The following is a 24,284-nucleotide window of genomic DNA, read 5'->3' as shown; positions in this document are numbered from 1 at the left end:
AGCGGTACGAGCGGGTCAGCCATTATTCTGGTCCTCGGCCGCAGTTGCGTCCTGTTCCCGTGTCATCTCTTGGAGTTCTGGTGCCCGGGCGGCGGTACCTAAGGCCGGAAGCGCAGCGGGAATCCCGGGTGAGCGGGGTAAGCTGGGGTCGGGTGGGCGGCCGGAGAAGCGGGCATGAGCTCCCTAGGGCAGCGCACACCTAGCCGACCCCTCCTGGCCACTGGCCCCCAGCACGGCCCCTACTCAGTTCCGTGTTGGCGTGGACGCCGTGGCTTGGACTGGGCAGATGGCGGCGTGGGGAAGGTAGTGAAGACAGCACCTCTGAGTCTTTGTGTGTCTGTGGTGCTCGAGTCGAACAATGAGGACAGCTGCCTCAGTAGCCGGGCCTTTCTGCTTTTCCCCAGTCTTTTCTGAGGCTGGTAGAGACAGCTTGGGAGTTCCTAGAGCCGTGGCAACCAGACTCCTGGGGATCTTTTTGTTTTTTGTTTTTTGGTAGGGATGGATTAATTTTTATCTTTTAATTTTGTGTTATAATGGTGTTTGAAAAGCATACTTACACCACCCATGCCGCCATTATTTTATATATATATATATATATATATATATATATGTATATTCATTCATTTATTTTGAGAGAAAGAGAGAGAATCCCAAGCAGGGGATTGTTGTCAGCGCAGAGCCGGATGCAGTGCTCCATCTCAACAACCGTGAGTGAGATCATGACCTTAAATGAAATCAGGAGTCTGTTGGGCTAGCCCACTGAGCCACCCAGGTGCCCCAAAGGAATACATTTTAAAGCTAAGTACTGACACTGTAAGCTCGGAATAAATGCCATCCTTTGCAAGAAAGGTCATTGCCAACCTCTGTTAGTCACTGTGTATAGTTACTGTATTTTTTGTTTTACAGTTTGCCAGATTAAATCTTTGTAATGAACTGGTGTTTGGAAACTTTTGCTTTAGAATGGATGTTGTTTGGCTTTCAGAAGTCTTTTAGATGGAAGTATTTTGGACTTTTGGAATTAAAATCCCTGATTTCAGAATTTACTCCCACATATAACCAGTCAAATGGCCTTGAGTGAATTACTTAGCTCTTCTGAGCCTTCTCTTATTCTTTTTTAACTCAGAGCTCACAAATGTTTTGTGGGAAGTAAACAAAATGTATGTTGTAAGATTTATTTATATCTGTGAAGGAACAGTAGAGTTCTAATAATTTACCGTAGAAGATCCTTTTCTCCCCTTTTATTTATTTTTCTCAAAATAAACTTTAGTTTTTAGAGCAGTTTTAGTTTCACACCAAAAGTGAGCAGAAAGCACAGAGATTTTCCATATACTTCCCTCATTCATGCACAGCTTCCCCCACTTATAACATCCCCCATAGACTGGTACATTTGTTAAAATCGATGAAACTACGTTGTCATGTCATAATCACCCAAATTCTATAGTCATTACATTAGGGTTCACTCTTGGTGGTATACATTCTATGGGTTTGGACAAATGTAAAATGACATATATAATGTATCCACCATTATGGTATCGTGCAGAGTGGTTTCACTGCCCTAAAAATCCTCTCTGCTCTGCCTGTTCATCCCTCTCTTCTCCCACCCCCTGGCAACCATTGATATTTTTACTGACTCTGTAGTTTTACCTTTTTTTGAATGCCATGTATTTGGAATTGTACAGTAGATTGTCTCTTCAGATTGGTTTCTTTCACTTAGTAATGGGCATTTTAAGATTCCTCCACATCTTTTCATGGCTCGATAGCTCATTTCTTTTTGATGCTGAATAATATTCCGTTGTTGGAATGTATCACATTTATCCATTCACCTTGTGAAGGACATCTCAGTTGCTTCCAGATTTTGGCAATTATTTATAATGCTGCTATAAACATTTGTGTGCAGATTTTTGTGTGGACATATGTTTTTAACTCCTTTCAATAAATACCAAAGGGCATGACTGCTGGATTTTATGTTAAAGAGTATGTTTAGTTTTGCAAGAAACTGCCAAAACAGTCTTCCAAAGTTGGCTGTACCATTTTGCATTCCCACCAGTTAGGAATGAGAATTCCTGTTACTTCACATCCTCACCAGCTTTTGGTGGAGTTAGTATTCTGGATTTGGCCGTGTTAATAGGTGTGTAATGGTATTTCACTGTTGTTTTGACTTTCATTTCCCTGGTGGCATATGATGTGGAGCATCTTTGTATATTCTTGTTTAGAATGTGTATATCTTCTTAAAAATTTTTTTTTTAATATTTTATTTATTTTTGAGACAGGGAGAGACAGAGCATGAACAGGGGAGGGCCAGAGAGAGGGAGACACAGAATCTGAAACAGGCTCCAGGCTCTGAGCTGTCAGCACAGAGCCCGACGCGGGGCTCGAACCCACGGACCGCGAGATCATGACCTGAGCCGAAGTCGGCCGCTTAACCGACTGAGCCACCCAGGCGCCCCAAGAATGTGTATATCTTCTTTGGTGAGGTGTTGGTTAAGGTCTTTGGGCCATTTTTTAATTGAGTTGTTTGTTTTCGTATTGTTGAGTTTTAAGAGTTCTTTGTATAATGTATAAAAAGGTTAACAGTCCTTTATCAGATTAAGTGTGTCTTTTGGAAATATTTTTCCCAGTCTATGGCTTGTTATCTCATTCTCTTGACATTGTCTTTCACAGTGCAGAAGTTTTTAAATTTTATCAAAGTTCAGTTTATTATTTTTTTTCACGAATCACACTTTTGTGTTGCATCTAAAGAGTCATCACTATACCCAAGATCATTTAGGTTTTCTTCTGTTATCTTCTAGGAGTTTCATAGTTTTGCATTTCACATTAAAAAAATTTTTTTGGATGTTTATTTATTTATTTATTTATTTATTTATTTTTTTTTTAATTTTTTTTTTTTTCAACGTTTATTTATTTTTGGGACAGAGAGAGACAGAGCATGAACGGGGGAGGGGCAGAGAGAGACGGAGACACAGAATCGGAAACAGGCTCCAGGCTCTGAGCCATCATCAGCCCAGAGCCCGACGCGGGGCTCGAACTCACGGACCGCGAGATCGTGACCTGGCTGAAGTCGGACGCTTAACCGACTGCGCCACCCAGGCGCCCCGGATGTTTATTTATTTTTGAGAGAGAGGGAGAGACAGAGCACGAGCAAGGGAGGGGCAGAGAGAGAGGGAGACACAGAATCCAAAGAAAGCTCCAGGCCCCCAACTTTCAGCAGAGAGCCTGACATGGGGCTCGAACTCAGGAACTGTGAGATCATGACTTGAGCTGAAGTCAGATGCTTAACCAACTGAGCCACCCAGGTGCCTCTTGCATTTCACATTTAGATCCGTTTTGAGTTATTTTTGTGAAGGGTGTAAGATTTGTGTCTAAGTGATTTATTTATTTACTTATTAATTTAGTAAGTCAGTAAGTAAGTATGTGGATGTCCAGTTGTCTTGGTACCATTTGTTGAAAAGACTATCTTTATTCCATTGTATTTCCTTTGCTCCTTTTTCAAATAACAGTTGACTATATTTATGTGGATCTATTTATGGGCTCTCTATTCTGTTCCATTAATTTGTTCTTTCACCAATACCACACTGTCTTCATTACTTCATGTTGTGTGGTGTCAGTCCTTCTACTTTGTCCTTTTTTTTGAATGTTTTATTGGTTATTCTGGGTCTTTTGCTTCTTGTATAAACTTCAGAGTGAGTTTGTTGGTGTCCACAAAATAACTTGCTGAGATTTTGATTGGCATTGCATTGAATCTGTAGATAAATTGGAAAGAACTGGCACTTTGGCAATATTGAATCTTTCGGTCTGTGAACATGGAATAGAAATCCTTTTTGAAAGTTCCTTTCCATCACCCACACCCAGATCAATTGCCAAGAACTGCTCAGTTTTTCTCAATTGTTTTATTCTTACTGCTGATTAGTGTAGAATTTCATCATTTGTTTAGACTATTGCAAAAACTTTACTGGCCTTCCTAAGATCCAGTCCTCCCTCCCCCATCATTCCTCCTATATAGATTTCTGACCTTGGTAGTTAGTACTTCCTTCACACTTAGAGTGGGAAAATCCTTTCTAACTCTGACACAAAACCCAGAGCCATAAAAAAAAAAAAGAAAAAAAGAATGATTGCATGGTGAAACAAATATAAAGCAAGTCACATGAGATATATGGCAAAGACATGACAAAGGAAAAATTTGCCACTCCTATCGTAACAAAGGACTAATTTTCCTTTTAAAAATACACTCATTTACTCAAAATGCAAGTTAGATTTGGTGAAGGAGTGAGGAAAAAGGTACTCCCATATTGCTCATGCTGGAAGTGTAAATTGTAAATTAGTCCAGGCCCAATGAAGGACTAATTGGCAATATCAAAATTATAAAGTCACATAAATTTTGATCCAGCAATTCTGCTTCGAGGAACTTTTCATGTGTATGCCTACCCACATGCAAATTGATAGATGCCCAGAGTTTTTCATGAGAATATTGTTAGTTAGAAAAGATTAAAAACTGCCCATCTATGATAGAGTGGGTAAATAAATTATGATACACCCATACAGCAATACTATGCATCGGTAAAAAGACAGGAGGAGCTATGTGTGATAGGAAAGATCTCTAGGGTACATTTTTTTTTTTAAACAGATTTTATTTTTAAGTAATCTTAGGTAATCTACATCCAACCTAGGGCTTGAACTCACAACCCCAAGATCAAGAGTTGCATGCTGCACTGACTGAGGCAGCCAGACATCCCTAAGATACATTGTTAATTGAGAAAAGGAAGATGCAGTACATGACTCATGGTGTCCTATCATTTATGAAAAAATATATATATTATACATTGTTTTATATATATATGTACATACACACATAATAACTGTAAAGATACATAAGATAAATAAGAAACTAATGGGAAGAGGGAAACTTGACACAGTATGCATTTTATAATTTAAAACTTTGAATCAGTATTACCTATTTTAAAAAATAACAAAAAATATAAAGTAAAATCTCTCTATTGGTTGCTTATCACATATAGTATGTGATCACCTCTTTGTTCTGCCTCTTAAGAGCCTTTAGAATTTGACTTCTGTTTACTTCTCGACTCTACTCCCATGGCCTTACCTCCAGAGTTTACTTTACTTCTCTGGTTTGCAAAGTACATTTTTTGTTTTGTTTTGTTTTTCCTCTTTCTTTTTTCTTTTTTCTTCAAAGCACATTTGTAATAGAGCTATACTGTCATCCCCATGCTTTTGAAAATATAGTTTCTTTATTCCTGGAATGGCTTGCCTAATACTCCAGTGGTCTTTATTTTTCTTTAAAGCCCAATCCAAAATTACCTTCCATGAATTCTTTCTGTGCTTGTATGACCTCCTATTAATTTTACTTATACATTATATTGAAATTGTGTTTACATTTCTGCCTCCTCTGTTCAGTTGTATACATGCTCCTTAAGGGTCCGAGTGTTAAATAAAATTAGTGAGAGTGCATTCGTATGTCATTGATAGTGTTTTAACCGTTATGACTTTAAAAGCTTAAAACTATTCTCATCTTCCAGCCCAACAGTTTTTTTTTCCTGGGAATTTTTCCTGAAAAAATAAGCAGAGGTATAACCAAAAATTCATCAGCAAAGATGTTCATTGTGGCCTAATTTATAATAAGAGGAAATTATAAATAATTTAATTGTTTAACAATAGGGGACTACTTAAGTATGCATAGTCTCATGTGTTCCTAAAATAATGATAAAGACTATGTGATGTCATGTTCATGAGATAACATGTGAGAAGCAAGCTACAGAGCTGTACTATTGGTTCCAATCATGTGATCCAAATCAGTACAGGGAGAAATGATCAGAAGAATATAGTACAAAACAATAGCAGTGATTATTCTCTGGTTTTGTGTGTCTTTTCTGATTTTACAAATTTTATGTTTTGTAATGAGAACAATAAATGTTATTTCTAAAAAAAGATTTTTAGAGAGCAGCAAGCCTAAGTTTTGTATAATAAAAGTCAACTGTATCCAAATATTTTGATTAATGGATAAACAATTTTCAGAGAATCCAAAGTATGTACAGTAAAGCTAACTTAGTTCAGCTTTTCTTTGTTAATTGAGAAGGTGTTAGGGTTTTGTCTTCTGTGTATCAGGATTAAGACCATACTTGTTAGGGGCGCCTGGGTGGCTCAGTTGGTTGAACGTCCACCTTCTGCTCAGGTCATGATCTTGTGGTTTGTGGGTTCAAGCCCTGCATTGGGCTCTGTGCTGACAGCTCAGAGCCTGGAGCCTGCTTTAGATTCTGTGTCTCCTTCTCTCTGCGCCCTCCCCTACTTGTGCTCTCTCTGTCTCAAAATAAACATTAAAAAAAAAAAAAGAAGGGGCGCCTGGGTGGCGCAGTCGGTTAAGCGTCCGACTTCAGCCAGGTCACGATCTCGCGGTCCGGGAGTTCGAGCCCCGCGTCAGGCTCTGGGCTGATGGCTCAGAGCCTGGAGCCTGTTTCCGATTCTGTGTCTCCCTCTCTCTCTGACCCTCTGACCTCCCCCGTTCATGCTCTGTCTCTCTCTGTCCCAAAAAAAAAAAAAAAAAAAAAAAAAAGACCATACTTGTTGACTGCACAGAACATAGGAAAGAGTGCTAATTAAAGAAGGATAGTAACTAATTTTTGAGTCCATATACCAGGCACTGTCCAAAACTTGAAATGCATGTAGATATCAAATTCTCACACAAGCCTCTGAGATAGGAACTGTTATTACCCCTATTTTGCTGGTTAAGAAACTGAGACTCAAAGGGGCGCCTGGGTGACTCAGTTGGTTAAGCGTCTGACTCTTGGTTTCAGCTTGGGTCATGATCTCACGGTTCGTAGGCTCAAGCCTTGTGTCGGGCTCCGTGCTGACAGTGTGGAGCCTGCTTGGGATTTTCTCTCCATCTCTCTTTGCCCCTCACCTGCTTGTGCGTCCTCTCTCTCGCTCACTCTCTCTCAAAATAAATAAGCTTAAAAAAAAAAAAAAAAGAACGAAAACTCGGAAGTGAGGTAACTTATTCAGGGTCACACAGGAGTAGCCAGGATGCCCATTGTTAGAGTGGTAGATAAAGGATTTACTGTAATTAGGTGGAGGAGACACTGAATGCAGACTAAAGGAATTTGGGGGCATGTGGGTGGCTCATTCGGTTAAGCATCTGGACTCAAGTCATGATATCAGGGTTTGTGAGTTCAAGCCCCACATGGAGTTCTGCACTGTAAGCAGAGCCTGCTTGGGATTCTTTCTCCCTCTCTGCTCTTCCCCTGCTCGTGTGTGCGCGCACGCGCTCTCTCTCAAAATAAATAAATAAACATTAAAAAAAAGACTAAAGGAATTTCATATCTTTGGTTGTAGCAGTGGTCTGGGTAACATGAGTGTCTATGTCTTCAGAGCCTTGGGCAGGGGCTTCTGTCAGAGGAAGCACTGCTCAGCACCTAGAAACTTGTGTTCAGGGAGGTTCTCTTCATCACTAGAAACTGGGGGCTCGAAAACTTGGTTGTTCCTTTGGTTTAATGTTATCATTGACTTCTTGAGGTCTTCTAGATGATGTTCTCCAAGCTTTAAGGAAGAAATCAAGCAAGGATCGAGGGGATCCGGAGAGGAGCCTTTCTTAAATGACAACAATGACAAGAGAAAATTGGGGCCACAATGCTCTGAGACAAGAGGGTCTTGTTAAAGGGAAGGATGATACTTGGAAATGGGGAACCAGCTTCCAAGGAAGCAGCTCCTCTGTTTGGGAGACCTCCCACCTGCACTTTAGACAGTTACGTTACCATGAGACATCTGGACCCCAGGAGGCACTGATCCGGCTCCGGGAGCTCTGTCGCCGGTGGCTGAGGCCAGAAGCACGTACCAAGGCCCAGATCCTGGAGCTGCTGGTCCTGGAGCAGTTCCTGAGCATCTTGCCTGGGGAGATTCGGACCTGGGTGCAGATCCATCGCCCTGGGAGTGGTGAGGAGGCCGTGGCCCTGGTAGAGGAGCTACAGCAAGACCTCGATGGACCAGCACTGAAAGTGAGAAGGGGGGAGGGGAGAGAGTTTGGGATGGAAGGCAGGAGAGAATTGAGCCAGGGCAAGCTGTGCTGGAGGGTGATCCTGTGATTTTCATAAATAATTAATAGCACATTAGCCACCCTAATGCTTATTACAGCAGGTTCATGAGCTATTTCACATCATGGCATATCTGCAGAGAAGTGGATTTATGACTGGGGCCTTGGGCCCAATTCAGAAGTAGCACAAAGGCATTAACTGTGCTTTGTCCTTCTGGGTGATGCTTGCTAATGCTGAGGTTTGGTTCAGTAATCTGAAAAACATAATGTTTCTAAGTATTTCCCTAAACAGAAGCATATGTATTGTTTGTATTAAGTCTGGAAAGGCAAGGGGGAACAAGACTGAAGCTTTCTTAATCTGGCAGGATCTCCCTATGTGTGCCCCTAGGGATTCTCTGACCCAGGGAATCTTACTTCTGGAAAGGTTTTATATTCTTGACCATTAAATTGGGATCTTAATATATTTCCTAGTGTGTGTTAGATCTCTTTCTGTCAATCTGTAGTCCACTAGAAACATTTGTACGTAAAGAAGTCTGAACTTAAGTTCAGACTTAAGTTAACTTAACTTAAACTTGGGAATGGCACCAGGGATGGGCTTGTTTATTTTAATCATAAAAATGAAGAATTTTAGAGCTAAATATTTCATTATAAAGCACTAATCCATCCTCATTTAAGAGATAAAAAAATGGAGACAGAAAAAGTTTCACTCGATTGCATTATGTCAGATAGGTAGCTAGCAACAAAACCATGTGTCGACTCTAGTGTTCCTTCTCTTGGGGCAAGAAGGGATAACAAAGGGGTAAATAGATAGAAGAGTATATTGAACCTAAGTCTGATCTAAAACCAGGTCTAGAGCTAAAACCCATTCCTTTGTGACTTGTTACTTCCCATTTGATTCTTAGCCCACACCCAGGTGTGGCTTTGTTTCCACCATTCTGTTCAGTCTCAGTGGGGGAGAGGTCACCAGTGCCATGAGTGGAGCTAGAGGGCCAGCTCCATTGTTCTCAAGGCAAAACTTTACTGCTGTTTTGATGCTCCGTACTTGAGGTGGGTCTCTGATCTCATAGTTCTTTCTAGACTGTGGGCAGAAAGAGGTCCGTGGTGGTTAGGTGAGTCCATTTTCTGCAGGTACAAGAAGAGTTGGCTTATTTTGTTTTGCTTATTCTCAGGTTCCAGTTCTTGTTCAGGACCAGGACATTCTCCAGGAGGGGATGAGTACTCCAGGAGCAGCAGTTCCTCATGCACCCAGTGGCAGCCACATAGCTGAAATTTGCCAAAATCCTTTTACTGACCCAGTGGTGTTCAATCTCCAGGATCCTCAACATGGTACTTGGTGGCCCTGGCTTTGGACTTTCTCAGAATCTTTATTATGGCTCATCCCTGTACTCCCAGTTAGTTGCTTCCTCTCCTGTCTTGTATATGAAACCCTTGTAGTACCAAGTTCTTTCTGCTCTTCCCTACCTGCCCTTTCCTGGGTCCCTCTTACCTTTAATTTTTTTTTTAATGTTTATTTATTTTTTTTTGAGAGAGGGAGAGAGACAGAGTGCAAGCAGGGGAGGGGCAGAGAGAGAGAGGGAGACACAGGGTCACTCAAAAGGTTTGTAAGTCATTTTATAGCCATCATTGTCTAGACCTGGGAGTTCTGGGTCTTTCTGAATTCTTTGTTTGTCGAAGATACAGGACTTGGAGTAGTGGGCAGGAACAGCAGTAACTTCACATGTAGCTTTTTCTCCTTCCTCAGATTCTCCTGCCCCTGAAGCTTCTGCCCTTTCCCAGGAAGAGAATCCAAGAAATCAATTAATGGCCCTCATGCTCCTAACAGCCCAGCCCCAGGTAAGGTTTGCATTCTCTTTCCTTCCTAAGGCCCTCTCTGCACTACCAAACTGGCTGAGGTGCCCTCTGTCATCCTAATGTTTGGGGCCCAGTCAGTTCTTGTCTCTAAATCACAGTCCAAGCGTTTGGAGGGTAGACTTTATGTGGGGTTTCATTAGGACTCTTTGATCATTCTTGTTCATCTCAGGGGAGCTCCAAGGCACGGAGAATCTCACATACTCCTGTTATTTCAGGAGTTGGTGATGTTTGAGGAGGTGTCAGTATGCTTCACTTCAGAGGAATGGGAGTGTCTGGGCCCAATTCAGAGGGCCTTGTACTGGGATGTGATGCTGGAGAATTATGGAAATGTGACCTCCCTAGGTAAGGACTCTTTCTTCCCATCATTCTTAACTTTATTTCATTAGTCTTTGTTCTCTGATTATGAAAGTAGTATATTTTGGAATACATAGAATATTAGAAAGAAGAAAATATAACTGTCTTAAACCCACTGTAGACAACTACTATCAAAATTTTGACATATTACCTTTGTTTTTTTCTATATGAGTTTTTTTTTTTTTTTTCAACGTTTATTTATTTTTGGGACAGAGAGAGACAGAGCATGAACGGGGGAGGGGCAGAGAGAGAGGGAGACACAGAATCGGAAACAGGCTCCAGGCTCTGAGCCATCAGCCCAGAGCCCGACGCGGGGCTCGAACTCACGGACCACGAGATCGTGACCTGGCTGAAGTCGGACGCTTAACCGACTGCGCCACCCAGGTGCCCTCTATATGAGTTTTTTTATTGGCTACATAATTTGTGCCGTAATTCAGCCATTTCCTTATTCTAGATAATTCTCCAATAGTCTATCTCTATACCTAGGGTCTTTCTTTGTTTCTCATTATTTTTTAGAAGTAGAATTACTAGGCTTAAGTTTGAATTGTTATACAGTTCTTGCCTCATACTGCCAAATCCTTTCCATAGTGATTTCTGGGATCCCCGCGGAGTGTTACATAAGAATGCTTCTTTTGCTCTGCCTTTATTGGTACTGTGTACCAATCCCATTCTTTTAAATTGTTGCTGGTAGGATTTTCTAAAGTTATATCTTTATACTCTAGTGGATTTTTCTGACTACTAATAAAGTAAGAACATTTAAAAGTACTTAGTAGGCATTTGTGCTTCCAATAGACATTAAAATATCTATCATGTGGTGGAAATGATGTGATTCTGCCATTAGCTTATCGTGGTTTGGGAAATGAGCATGGAAAGAATAAACAAAGCAGAGTAAAATAAGAATAAACAAAGCAGAGTATAAGAGTGTGATAAACCTTTTCAGAGGGAAATGAAGGGGACAAAGCAACCATTACCGTTTCTGGGATTAGGAAAGGCCATAAAAGAGGTAGCTTTGGGGGTGCCTGGGTGGCTCAGTTGGTTAAACATCCAGCTTTGGCTCAGGGCACAATCTCATGGTTCATGGGTTCAAGCCCTGCATCGGGCTCTGTGCTGACAGCTCAGAGCCTGGAACCTGCTTCACATTCTGTGTCTCCCTCTCCCTCTGCCCCTATCTTGCTTGTGCTCTTTCTCTTTCTGTCTCTCAACAATAAATAAATGTTAAAAAAAAAAAAAAAAGAAAGTAGCTTTGTGCTGGACTTTGAAGAAAAAGGTAAGATTTTGTTTGGAAAAATAGACATTAAAAATTGAGGAATCAGGGGCGCCTGGGTGGCTCAGTCGGTTAAGCGTCCGACTTCAGCCAGGTCACGATCTCGCGGCATGTGAGTTCGAGCCCCGCGTCGGGCTCTGTGCTGACTGCTCAGAGCCTGGAGCCTGTTTCATATTCTGTGTCTCCCTCTCTCTCTGACCCTCCCCCGTTCATGCTCTGTCTCTCTCTGTCTCAAAAATAAATAAGTGTTTAAAAAAAAAAATTAAAAAAAAAATTGAGGAATCAACTAATGCACTGATCGAATTTATACTGAAATACAGATTCATAATATCAGTTTAAATAGCTGCATAGTATGTAGTATTCCATTGTTTATGGATCATGCTTTACCTTGACAGCTTTATGATACTGAATTTCTGTTTAAGAACATCACATGCTTTTCTATTGGTTAAGCACTGCCTTTATGTTTCAGGCCTGTTTAAAATTGTCTTCATCTAGATCTTGTATATTGCAGGTTACATTGGTTCTTCGAAATTGGAGTCTTTTCTGATGTTTTCTAATTAACTATGGTTTACATATGTGAAAATACTGATTTTTTTTTTTTGCCATGTCTCAACCTTACTATTTTATTGTCTACAGTAATTTATACTGTATATTTTTACAATTAATGAGGATATATCTTTTATGATCTCAGATGTACCGATAGTGGGCCCAACATTCTGTAGATTTTATTTATTTTTTATAAATTTTATTTTTTTAATGTTTTCTTATTTATTTTGGGGGGAAGGGGCAGAGAGAGAGGGAAACAGAGCATCTAAAGTGGGCTCCGCGCTGATGGCAGAGAGCCTGATGTGGGGCTCGAACCCATGAACTGTGAGATCAAGTTGGATGTTTAACAGACCGAGCCACCCAGGTACCCTAAGTCCCAGTAAATTTTTTTTTAAATGTTTATTTATTTTTGAGAGAGAGAGACAGACAGAGTGTGAGCAGGGGAGGGGCAGAGAGAGAGGGAGACACAGAATGTGAAGCAGGCTCCAGGCTCCGAGCTGTCAGCACAGAGCCCAACATGGGGCTCAAACTCACAGACCATAAGATCATGACCTGAGCTGAAGTCTGATGCTTAACTGGCTGAGCCACCCAGGCGCCCCTAGATTTTATATTACATGTTACCAAACTGCTTTCTACCAGTGATGTACCAATTTACATTCCCATGAAAAGAGTAAAAGAGGGCCCATTTCTCTTATACGTGCTTATGATTTGATCATTGTTTTAAATCTCTGCTGGGTAGATGACAAATACTATTTTTCTGGTTGTCATTTCTTTGATTATTGTGTAGGGAAATCCTTTCACATGTTTATTGGTTTCACTCCTATTCGTAAACTTTCTACATATTTCTTTTATTTATTAAACTGCTGACCCTTTGTCAAGTATTGCGTATATTTTTCCCATTTTTTTGCCTTTTAATGTTATTTATGAGTTGTTTTTTTTTAAGACCTAGAAAATCTCTTATGGTAGCATTAAACTTAGCAGTGTTTTCCTTTATAGTCTTTGTTGTCTTCTCAGTAAAATTGCTTTTTAAAAAATCACTCGTATTTTTTTCGGATACTTTTACTGTTTCATTTTTTTTTTAATGTTTATTCATTTTTGAGAGAGAGAGAGGGTACAAGCAGGAGAGGGACAGAGAGAGGGGGACAGAGCATCCAAAGCAGGTTCTGCACTGACAGCAGAGATCCCAATACAGGGCTCGAACTCTCAAACCGTGAGATCATGACCTGAGCCATTCGGACACTTAACTAACTGAGCCACCCAGGTGCCCCTACTGTTTCATTTTTACATTTAAGCTTTACATGATCTAAAATTTATCTTGGTCTACAGAATGACATAGGAACCCAGTTTGTTTTTTTAACCCAAATGACTTTTAGTAGTTGCAATGCTATTTACTCAATAATCCATCTTTTCTAAGAGTTTTTTAAATGTTTTATGAGTAAATTGGTGAATTTTATGAACACTCACCATGGATCCGTATAACTCATGCTGTAAGCCAAAATAAATTCTCGATTAGTCTAAGAGTTAAACTAAAGAAGGAGGAGGAGAGGAGGAGGAGGAAAGGGAGGAGGAGGAGGAAATGGAATTGCTTATTCTAGCTCTTTGAGGAAAGAGAAGTTTGAATCAACTTTATTAAATAAGATACTCTTTAACTGCAGTGTTGTTGGGGCTTTAGCAAGCAGATACCCAGGTGTTTATGCCCTTTGACCTAGTGATTTTCATTTGAGGAGGATACCTCAAGGAGATTGTTCAGAAAGAGGAAAATAAATAATATGTCTAATAGTGCCAGTAAAGTATTTATAATGGTTAAAAGTTGAGCACAAGCAAATTCACCAAGATAGAGAAAGTACTAAGCAAACTGTGGTGTTTTGACTTGGAATTATACTATGACATTATCAAATATGACAATTCTGTGCACTCAGTTTCCATGCATGGATAAACTGGTAGAAAAGCAGATTCTCAGATGGCTTGCATACACTGCTTCAATATGTAAAAGATTTGTATACGTTTATTTAAGAGATTGGAATAGAATTTGAAGGAAATTAAAGAAATAGTACTTCCTGTGTCAAAGTTAGCCCCTGCCTTCAAACATTCAAATTGGATTGGTAGACATTTACACTAATAATTACAATACCCTGTGGCAGATGCTATGTAATAAAATGTGCACAAGCGTGGGAGCCCATAGGAGCTTGGGATGGTGGAGGGACTGGGAGAGTGGGGGCAGGGGTGGGTGGCTCAGGGAAAGATTTATAGAGGGGGTGACTTTTTATTTTAATAACAGTTTTATTGAGATACAATGTATGTACCATGTGGCTCACCCAATTAAAGGTTACAGTGCTTTAATTAGTATACACACAGAGCTGTGCGACCCTCACCACAATTAATTTTATAACAGTTCATCACTCCAAAAGAAACCTTATATCACATAGCAGTCATATTCATTTCACCCCACTGCCCCTCCAACCCAGCCCTAGGCAACCACTGATCTGCTTTCTGTCTCTCTAGATTTGCCTATTCTATGGACATTTTATGTAAATGAAATCACACAGGTCTTCTGCAGCTGCTTTTACTTGGCATAATGTTCTCAAGGTTCATCCATGTTATAGCATGTATTAATACTTTATTCCTTTTATCCGTTTATTTATTATTATTTTTGAATGTTTTTATTTATTTTTGAGAGACAGAGAGACCGAGCATGAGTGGGAGACAGAGAGAGAGGGAGACACAGAAGCCAAAGCAGGCTCTGGGCTCTGAGCTGTCAGCACAGAGCCCAACATGGGGCTCGAACTGTGAACCGCGAGATCATGACCTGAGCCAAAGTCAGACACTCAACTGACTGAGCCACCCACGCACCCCTACTTTATTCCTTTTAATGATACTCTCTTGTGTGTATATATCACATTTTCTTGATTCATTCATCAGTTGATGGTCATTGAAAAATGTTGCTTCCACCTTTGAGCTGTTGTATAAACAACACTGCTGTAAATATTTGTGTACAAGTTTTTCTGTGGATGTGTATATTTTTATTTCTCTTGGAAGTATACCAGGGAGTGGAATTTCTGGGTCATATGGTAACTCTATGTTTAATCATATAAGGAGCTGACACTTCCAAAGTTGCTGCACCATTTTACACTCTCACCAGTAGTGTATAAGGGTTCCAATTTCTCCAGATCTTTCCCAGCTTTATTATCACACTTTCTGATTTAGCCATCTTAGTAGGTCTAAAAAGATCTCATTGTGGTTTTCATTTGCATTTCCCTGATGGCTAAAGATGTTGTGCAACTTTTCACGTGCTTATGGGCTGTTTGTATGTCTTTGATGTAATGTCTTTTCATTATTCTTTGCCTATATTTTAATTGGGTTGTCTTTTTATTGTTGAATTGTAGGAGTTTTTATATTTTAGATACAAATACCTTACCAGATATGGGACTTTCAAGTATTTTCTCCCATTCTGTGAGTTGTCTTTTCACTTTCTCAGTGGTGTCCTTTGAAACACAAACGTTACTAATTATGATGAATTTCAGTTTACTTTTTCTTTTGCTGCTTATATTTTGGTGTCATCTAAGAAACTATTGCCTAATCCAAGGTCATTAAAATTTATGTCTATGTTTTCTTCTAACAGTTTTATAGTTTTAGTTCTTATGTTTAGGTCTCTTTGATCCATTTTGAGTAATTTTTGTATATGGTGTGATTAAGGTCCAACTTCATTCTTTCCATGTGCCTATTTCATTATCTCAGGACCATTTTTCCCCATTGAATTGTTTTGGTACCCTGTTGAGGATCAGTTAACCATAAATCAGTCCAGCTTATTTCTGGACTCCCAGTTCTATTCCTTTGATTGTATGTCCATCTTATGTCAGTGGCACCCTATCTTACTACTGTTGTTTTGAAGTACATTTTTTTTTAAGTTTATTTATTTATTTTGAGAGAGAGAGAATGAATGTGTGTGTTAGTGGGGGAGGGGCAGAGAGAGAGGGAGAGCGAGAATCCCAGTATCAGTGCAGAGCCTGATGCAGCGCTTGTTATCTCACATCATGACCTAAGCCAAAATCAAGAGTCCAACCCTTAACCTACCAAGCCACCCAGGTGCCCTTGAAGTACATTTTAAAATTAGGAAGTATGAGGGCCACCTGGGTGGCTCAGTCGGTTAAGTGTCCAATTCCTGGTTTTGGCTCAGGTCATGATCTCATGGTTCGTGAGTTCGAGCCCCACGTTGGACTGTGCACTGATGGTACAGAGCCTGCTTGGGATTCTCTCTCTCCCTCTCTCTGTCCCTCCACCGCTCACTCGCTGTTTCTCAAAGTAAATAAACATTTAGATAATAACATTGGGAAGTATGAGCCTTTCAACTGTGTTCTTCTTTTTCAATATTGTTTTAGCTGTTCTTGGCCTGTTGAATTTCCATATTGATTTTAGGATTAGTTTGTCAATTTCTGTGAAGAAGCCATCTGGGATTATGATAGAGATTGCACTGAATTTTTAGATCAATGTGGAGATTATTGCTGTTTTAACAATGTTAAGTCTTCCAGTCCATGAACATGGGATATGTTGATATGTTGATATGTTTTCATTTATGTAGTCTTTAACTTCTTTAAACAGTGTTTTGTAGTTTTCAGAGTATAAGTTTTGTATTTTTTAAAATTTATGCCTTTCTCCTTCAGCAACCTTAAAGATTTAAGGGGCAAAATTTTTCAGGGGTATATGATGAGGGAGCATAAGACAAGCTGATACCCTGCAAACACCCTTACCCCAGGTGAGATAATGTGTGACATTCCTCAGGCATTCAGGCTACCTGGAAAGGGAAAAATAATGGTTAACTGATAGAGACCAGTCATGTAGGATATGAGTCTTCATCAGTTTATGAATGTCTTAGTAAATTATAAGAAAAAGGCAATCTTATTAATAGCCTAATCTCCAGAAACCATAGCCTCAGTTTCCCTAACATCACCCTTCCCTCCAATAGTGGTGTGGGGATCGAAGGCAAGAAGGAAATGGCAGATAAGATTAAATTTCCTTATAACCTGCAGCCCGTTGACAGATACTTGAGGCAAATACAGAATATAACATTTCTCCAAGAACTCCCTACTGTCTTAATGTTAATGCCTTACTGGAGGAAAACCAACCTTAGTTTGACAATAGCTAGACCTCCAGTAGCTTATGAGTCCTCTTTAGCATATGAAAGTCCTTCTGGAGGCCTCCCTTTTGTCTTTACCTTCCCCAACTCCAGAGTATATAACCAGTCACTCTTCACAACCCTCTTGCAGCTCTTTCTGCCTAATAAAATCACCTTTTTGCACCCTTCCCCCTAATCAGTCAATCAATCAATCAGTTTATTCCTAAGTCTTTTACTCTTTCTTAGGCTGTTTTTCTTGATTTCCCTTTAGGATGGTTCAGTACTAGCATGTAGAAATCCCACTGATTTTTGTTTATTGATCTTGTATCCTGAAATCTTTCTGTACTTATTTAGTTCTAACAGGTTTTTTTTGGTAGATTCTTTAGGATTTTCTTTTTTTTTTTTTCTTTTTTAAATGTTTATTTTGTGAGAGATAGATCGTGAGCAGGGGAGGAGCAGAGAGAGAGAGAGGGAGAGAGAGAATCCTAAGCAGGCTCCACGCTGTCTGTGCAGAGCCCTACATGGGACTCAATCTCACTAACTATGAGATCATGACCCTACCCTAAATGAAGAGTTAGATGCTTAACTGACTGAGCTACCCAGGTGCCCCTTTAGGATTCTACATGTAAGATCTTATCATCTGCAAAGAGAATAGTTTTACTTGTTCCTTTTCAATCTGGATGACTTTTATTTTTTTCTCTTGCCTAATTCCCTTGCTAAAACCTGCAGTACATATTGCATAGAATTGGCAAGAGCAGAAATCCTTTTCTTGTTACTGTTCTTAGAGAGAAAGCATTAGTCGTTCATCATTAACTATGATGTTAGCTTTCGATTTTTTTGTAGGTCTCTGAACTTCCCTTATATTCCTACTTTGTTATTCATGAAGGGTTGTTGGATTTTTTACCAGATGCTTTTTCTGCATCTGTTGAGATGATTATGTGATTTTTGTCCTTCAATCCACTGATATGATGTATTACATTAATTGATTTTCCAAAATTATACCAACACTGCTGTCCTGTGATAAATCCCACTTGGTCATGGTGTATAATTTTTTTCATGTGTTGCTGGATTAAGTTGGCTAATATTCTGTTGAGAATTTTTAGGTCTATATTCATATATTTGTAGGTTTCTTTCTTTTCCTTTTTCTTTTTTTGTGATATCTTTTTCTGGTTTTGGCATCAGGGTAATACTGATCTCATAGAATGAGTTGTAAAGTGGTCCCAACTCTTCTGTTTCTTGGAAGAGTTTGTGAAAAATTGGTATTAATTAATTTTTTTTTTGGTATTAATTTTTTTTAAAGGTTGTTAGAATTCATCAGTGAAGGGACGCCTGGTGTCTTGGTCGGTTAAGCGTCTGACTTCGGCTCAGGTCATGATCTCACGGTCCGTGAGTTCGAGCCCCGCGTTGGGCTCTGTGCTGACCGCTCAGAGCCTGCAGCCTGTTTCAGATTCTGTGTCTCCCTCTCTCTCTGCCCCTCCCCTGTTCATGCTCTGTCTCTCTCTGTCTCAAAAATAAATAAACGTTAAAAAAAAAAAACTAAAAAAAAAAAAAAAGAATTCATCAGTGAAGCATCAGTGAAGCATTCTGGGCCTGGGCTTTTCTTTGCAGGTGTGTTTTTTTTTTTTTTTTTTTTTTAATTATTATTATGGAGTCAATCTCTTTTTATAGATCTATTCAGATTTTCTGTTTCTTTTTGAGTCCCTTTTAGTAATTTGTGTCTTTCTAGGAATTTGCCTATTGCATCTTAAATTGTTCAATTTAAGCATTTCTAGTATTCCCTTATAATCCTTTTTATTTCTGTAATATTTGGTAATGTCCAGAGAGGGTGATTTTTGAGCTTAAGGGTGTAGGTATTGGGCTTGTAGTGAATTGAGAAGAGGAAGAACGACAATTCAGGAAGAGAAAAAAGCATGGGCACTGATAGGAAAGCAAAAACATGACATGTTTGGGCATCTGCATGTAGTTCTTTCTGGCTAGAGTCTAGGGGCATAAAGAGTACTGGTAAAAAATAAAGCCAGAAAGATAGGCAGGAAGTAGATGAGGGCATCTCTTGGGCTGTGCTGGTTATTTGTGCTTTATCCTGTAGGTAGTTAAGAATCATTTGTTTTGAACAGGTGAGTGACACGGTCAGATTTACTTATTGGAAAGATAATTGGCGATGGAGTGGACATGGATTAAAGAGGGGAGGCTTGGAAGTAGAGAAGCCTGTCTGTTTCTTGTAGACTTCATTCAAGATTGCAGAAAGTAATCAGGTTCCTCTATCAATCTGACATTTTTCTACCAAGTCCTCTAAAGCTCAATAGGCCTACAGGTTGTGTGATTTCCATACTGAAATTTCAGATAGTTTAACTAGCAAATTACTGTGTATACAACAATTGGCTGATTTCCCTTTTTTTTTTTTTAAAGAATTTTAATCATTTTTTTCCTTCCAAGACATTTGGAATATTGAATATGAATTTTAAGGCATTTCTGTCTTTTTGTTTTCAAGTAAACACTGTGCCCAAAGTGGGGCTCAAATTCATAACCCCAAGATCAAGAGTTGCATGCTTGGGGTGCCTGGGTGGCTCAGTTGGTTAAGCGACCGACTCTTGGTTTTGGTTCAGGTCATGATCTCGCAGTTCGCGAGTTCAAGCCCTCCTCTGCACTGACAGTGTGGAACGTGCTTGGGATTCTCTCTCTCTCTCTCTCTCTCTCTCTCTCTGCCCCTCCCTACTAGCTCTCTCTCAAAATAAATAAATAAACTTAAAAAAAAAAGACTTGCATGCTTCACTGACTGAGCCAGCCAGACGCCCCAAGAATTGCTAATTTCTTAAACAATTTTTCATCTCAGTTAACCACTTACAACACTTCTACTTCCTAAAAGCACTTCTACTCCTTTAAAACACTTCTACTTCCACTTAAAGAGAATTTTCCTGAGACCAGCATCCTGCTTAAACTGTGAAACCATTCCTTCATCCAATCACTGTGGATAAGGAAACTGGAGTACCAATACTGGATAGGACACATGCTCATCCCTATAGCCAGATGAAATAGTTTGATTGACAGCCCTGCCTGAATCCTGGAGAAAGGGGCCGTCGAGATGAGATAGGAAAACCTGACCTAAGGATGTAATTTAAGTTAACATTTATTGAATATTTTCTATCTTTACCATCTCATAAATTAAAGAAGTTTATAATGAAATAAAATGGCTACTCCTTTCCTATGTTTTTTCTCTCTATTTAGGTAGAAGAAGAGTGTTGTTCTACTCTAGTAGAAGATAATATTACTATTATTCACATTACTTTACTTATCAGGTAATTTGGGGAACTAGTTCATATTTTTTCCTCACGTTTGTGAGGAAAAATGTTTGTAAAAACATTTTAAAAAATATAAGTTCACATTTTATAACATTTGAGAACATCAGAGTAGAAAGGGACTTTGGCAGTTTACTAGTTCAGCTGCATCATTTTGTAGATACGTTTATGTTTTTAAAATGTCTCTATGTTTTTTTCTTTTCATTCTGTATTTCTTCTAATATGAGTCTTAATCAGACCTGATGTTTCTGTGAAATTTTAAAATTTCCATTTCTCAATTTTAAAAGGAATAGTGGGAGTTATGTATGAAATCTAAGCATTAAGTTGCTTTTTAGTGGATTTTTTTCCCTGTAGTTTACTTGCTTTCAAACAATTAAAAAATGTTTATGCCCTTGACTCTTCAAAAATTAAAGGAGTTTCCATCTTCCTAGCATGAAGAAAATAAAAAGATAATTCTTTATAAGCCAAATGATTCTCCCTGTTCAATCTGACTTCCTGAGCCTCATGTCTGAACTGCCTACACGTGATCTCATGTTATCTCTTTGGTTTTTTCTTGCATCTATTTACTCAACATCATTTATATTTCTCCATCTGCTCCCTGAAGACAAAACGCTTGGAAGTGTCTGAGTGAGTTCTGTGTTAATCCACTATGTCAGCCTTGTCAGGGTAGTATTCTGCCTCGTACCTTCATCTCGTGAAAAGTTCTTTTTGTATCCATATAAAAGTGTACCTCCTGGCTTGTTTGAAAATCATTTGAAGATCTTGTTCTTACCAACGTAGGGATGTGGTAACATTTGCGTTTTTAATTCCTTTTACCAGAATGGGAGACCATGACTGAGAATGAGGAGGTGACACCAAAGCCAAGCATTTCTCAAAGAGCAGATTCTCAGAAAGGAACATCCAAAAGACTTCAAGGAAGTGTTCCCCAGACCCTTGATTTTGGGGAGGAATATGAATGGCAAATTGTGGCAAGTCAGTGGGGGACTGAAACAGGGGAAAGAGATACGCTGAAGAAAGGTCCCCTCTGTGAACGAGATACAAAGAAAAGGGCTCTACCAGAAAAACAAGGCCAAAAGTGGAAGGAATTTGGAGAAAGCTTGACTCTAGGTTCAGCTCTTTCTGAAAGTTTAATAGGTAATGAAGGAAAGAAGTTTTATAAATGTGATATATGTTGTAAACATTTCAATAAAATCTCCCATCTTATAAACCATCGGAGAATCCACACTGGTGAGAAGCCTCATAAATGTAAGGAGTGTGGAAAAGGCTTTATTCAGCGCTCAAGCCTTCTAATGCATTTACGCAACCATTCTGGGGAGAAACCTTATAAATGTAATGAATGTGGGAAAGCCTTCTCTCAAAGTGCTTACCTTCTAAACCATCAAAGAATCCACACCGGAGAGAAGCCTTATAAATGTAAGGAGTGTGGAAAGGGCTTCTATAGGCACTCAGGCCTTATTATACATCTAAGGCGCCATTCTGGGGAGAGACCTTACAAATGTAACGAGTGTGGGAAAGTTTTCTCTCAGAATGCTTACCTCATTGATCATCAGAGGCTCCACAAAGGGGAAGAGCCTTATAAATGTAACAAGTGTCAGAAAGCTTTCGTTCTGAAGAAGAGCCTCATTCTACACCAGAGAATCCACTCTGGGGAAAAACCCTATAAGTGTGATGAATGTGGGAAAACCTTTGCTCAGACCACTTACCTTGTTGACCATCAGCGACTCCACAGTGCAGAGAACCCGTACAAATGTAAAGAATGTGGAAAAGTTTTCATTCGAAGCAAAAGCCTTCTCTTACACCAGAGAGTACACACAGAAAAGAAGACTTTTGGTTGTAAAAAATGTGGGAAGATTTTCAATTCAAAGTCAAACCTCATTGACCATAAGAGGATGCACAGCAGAGAGAAACCATATAAATGTACTGAATGTGGGAAAGCCTTTACTCAGAGTGCTTACCTTTTTGACCATCAGAGACTCCACAATGGAGAGAAACCCTATGAATGTAATGAATGTGGGAAAGTTTTTATTTTAAAGAAGAGCCTCATATTACATCAGAGGTTTCACACTGGAGAGAATCTCTATGAGTGTAAAGACTGTGGCAAGGTCTTTGGTTCTAACAGAAACCTCACTGACCATGAGAGACTCCACAATGGGGAAAAGCCCTATGAATGTCGAGAGTGTGGGAAAACTTTCATTATGAGCAAAAGTTTCATGGTCCATCAGAAACTACATACACAGGAGAAATCCTACAAATGTGAGGATTGTGGGAAGGCTTTTAGTTACAATTCAAGTCTGCTCGTACATCGGAGAATCCACACTGGGGAAAAGCCCTTTGAATGCAATGAGTGTGGAAGAGCTTTCAGTTCAAACAGAAACCTCATTGAACATAAGAGAATCCACAGTGGTGAGAAACCCTATGAGTGTAATGAGTGTGGTAAGTGCTTCATTTTGAAGAAAAGCCTCATTGGACATCAGAGGATTCACACAAGGGAAAAATCTTATAAATGCAGTGACTGTGGGAAAGTCTTCAGTTACCGCTCAAACCTTATAGCCCATCAGAGAATCCATACTGGTGAGAAGCCCTATGCATGTAATGAATGTGGGAAAGGCTTTACTTACAACAGAAACCTTATTGAACATCAAAGAATTCACAGTGGGGAAAAAACCTATGAATGTCATATATGTAGAAAAGTTCTTACCTCTAGTAGAAATCTTATGGTACATCAAAGAATCCACACTGGAGAGAAGCCATATAAATGTAATGAGTGTGGAAAAGACTTTAGTCAGAATAAAAACCTTGTTGTACATCAGAGGATGCACACCGGGGAAAAACCATATGAGTGTGAGAAGTGTAGAAAATCTTTTACTTCTAAGAGGAATTTAGTTGGCCACCAGAGAATCCATACAGGGGAGAAACCATATGGGTGTAATGATTGTAGTAAAGTTTTTAGGCAGAGAAAAAACCTTACTGTACATCAGAAAATTCATACAGATGGAAAACTCTGTGAATGTGATGAGTCTGAAAAGGAATTCTCTCAGACTTCAAACCTTCACCTTCAACAAGAAATCCATACTGTGGAGGGATTCTCTTGGCTCCAAAATGCCAATGAGTCTAAGACAGAGGTTCAGAAAATCTAGTGTCATATGTAAAATGGGATAGAATTCCAACCTACCTAAGTAACTGTTAGACAAATGGCAGTATATCATTCTTGCAAGGAAAAAAAATCATGATTGACTCTTTTGTAAACCAGTGATTTGCATGTGGAAGAAAGCTAATGTAGACTTTCAAGACTGCAACAACGTAAACCAAATTCTAGTTAAAGAATACTTTGTTCCAGGCCATTTGTTATGACTCTAGAAAGGGATCTTAGAGCAATTAGACTCTGAAAAAAATTTATGAGATGTAATAATGTAGTTGTAAATGATAGCAAAAATATTTTTGTATTAAAAAATGGACATTGTTTCTGAAAGTGTGTAAATTGTACATTTTAAAAATTTCATCACTGCTACAGAAAGTCTCTGTGGACAGTATGATCGAGACATGTCAGACATGGATGTGGGTGGGCAAGAGTCTGCTGTTTGAGGGCAGCTTAAGAAGAGTGCTGTATTTGGAATTAGAAGACCTAGTTTTAGGTCCTGGCTCTTTCTCTTACTAGCTATGTGATGTTGTTAAGTCAGTTTCTAGGCCTCAGTTTCTCTGTCAGTGAAATGTTGATATAATGCCTACCTCACAAGGTTTGAGGATTAAGTAAAGAATGTTTGTGAATGTACTTTGTGAAATAATTTAGTTGTCAATAAAGTTGGATAAAAGAGGTATGGTCAAAATACAGAA

The 24,284-nt window shown here is 39.3% G+C and overlaps 1 protein-coding gene across 5 annotated transcripts; it reads left to right on the top strand.

Moving 5' to 3' along the window:
- Positions 1 to 24,284, top strand: ZNF197 (zinc finger protein 197). Of its 5 annotated transcripts, none has more exons than XM_040479556.1 (6): positions 1 to 137; positions 7,531 to 8,000; positions 9,205 to 9,361; positions 9,759 to 9,868; positions 10,102 to 10,228; positions 21,273 to 24,284. In XM_040479556.1, exons 2-6 carry the CDS (start codon positions 7,602 to 7,604, stop codon positions 23,588 to 23,590), a joined length of 3,111 nt encoding a protein of 1,036 aa, XP_040335490.1. In that variant the 5' UTR covers positions 1 to 137; positions 7,531 to 7,601; the 3' UTR covers positions 23,591 to 24,284. The 5 variants fall into 5 exon arrangements, with proteins under 5 accessions (XP_040335490.1, XP_040335488.1, XP_040335491.1 ...); XM_040479554.1 differs by having other exon boundaries at positions 7,522 to 8,000; XM_040479557.1 differs by having other exon boundaries at positions 2 to 128.

Source organism: Herpailurus yagouaroundi, unplaced genomic scaffold (genome assembly GCF_014898765.1).
Source record: "Herpailurus yagouaroundi ecotype Mexico unplaced genomic scaffold, PumYag 159, whole genome shotgun sequence".
Classification (NCBI taxonomy): Eukaryota; Metazoa; Chordata; class Mammalia; order Carnivora; family Felidae; genus Herpailurus; species Herpailurus yagouaroundi.
The sequence above is the reverse complement of the archived record's forward strand: the minus strand, read 5'-3'. Positions and strand labels throughout refer to the sequence as shown.

What these genes read in the sequence shown, in the direction of transcription:
- ZNF197 (XM_040479556.1), top strand. Translation starts at nt 7,602, where the DNA reads ATGACAACAATGACAAGAGAAAATTGGGGCCACAATGCTCTGAGACAA. An exon ending in TCGATGGACCAGCACTGAAA is followed by an intron (nt 8,001 to 9,204) that starts GTGAGAAGGGGG and finishes GCTTATTCTCAG; the next exon opens with GTTCCAGTTCTTGTTCAGGA. An exon ending in TCTCCAGGATCCTCAACATG is followed by an intron (nt 9,362 to 9,758) that starts GTACTTGGTGGC and finishes CTTCACATGTAG; the next exon opens with CTTTTTCTCCTTCCTCAGAT.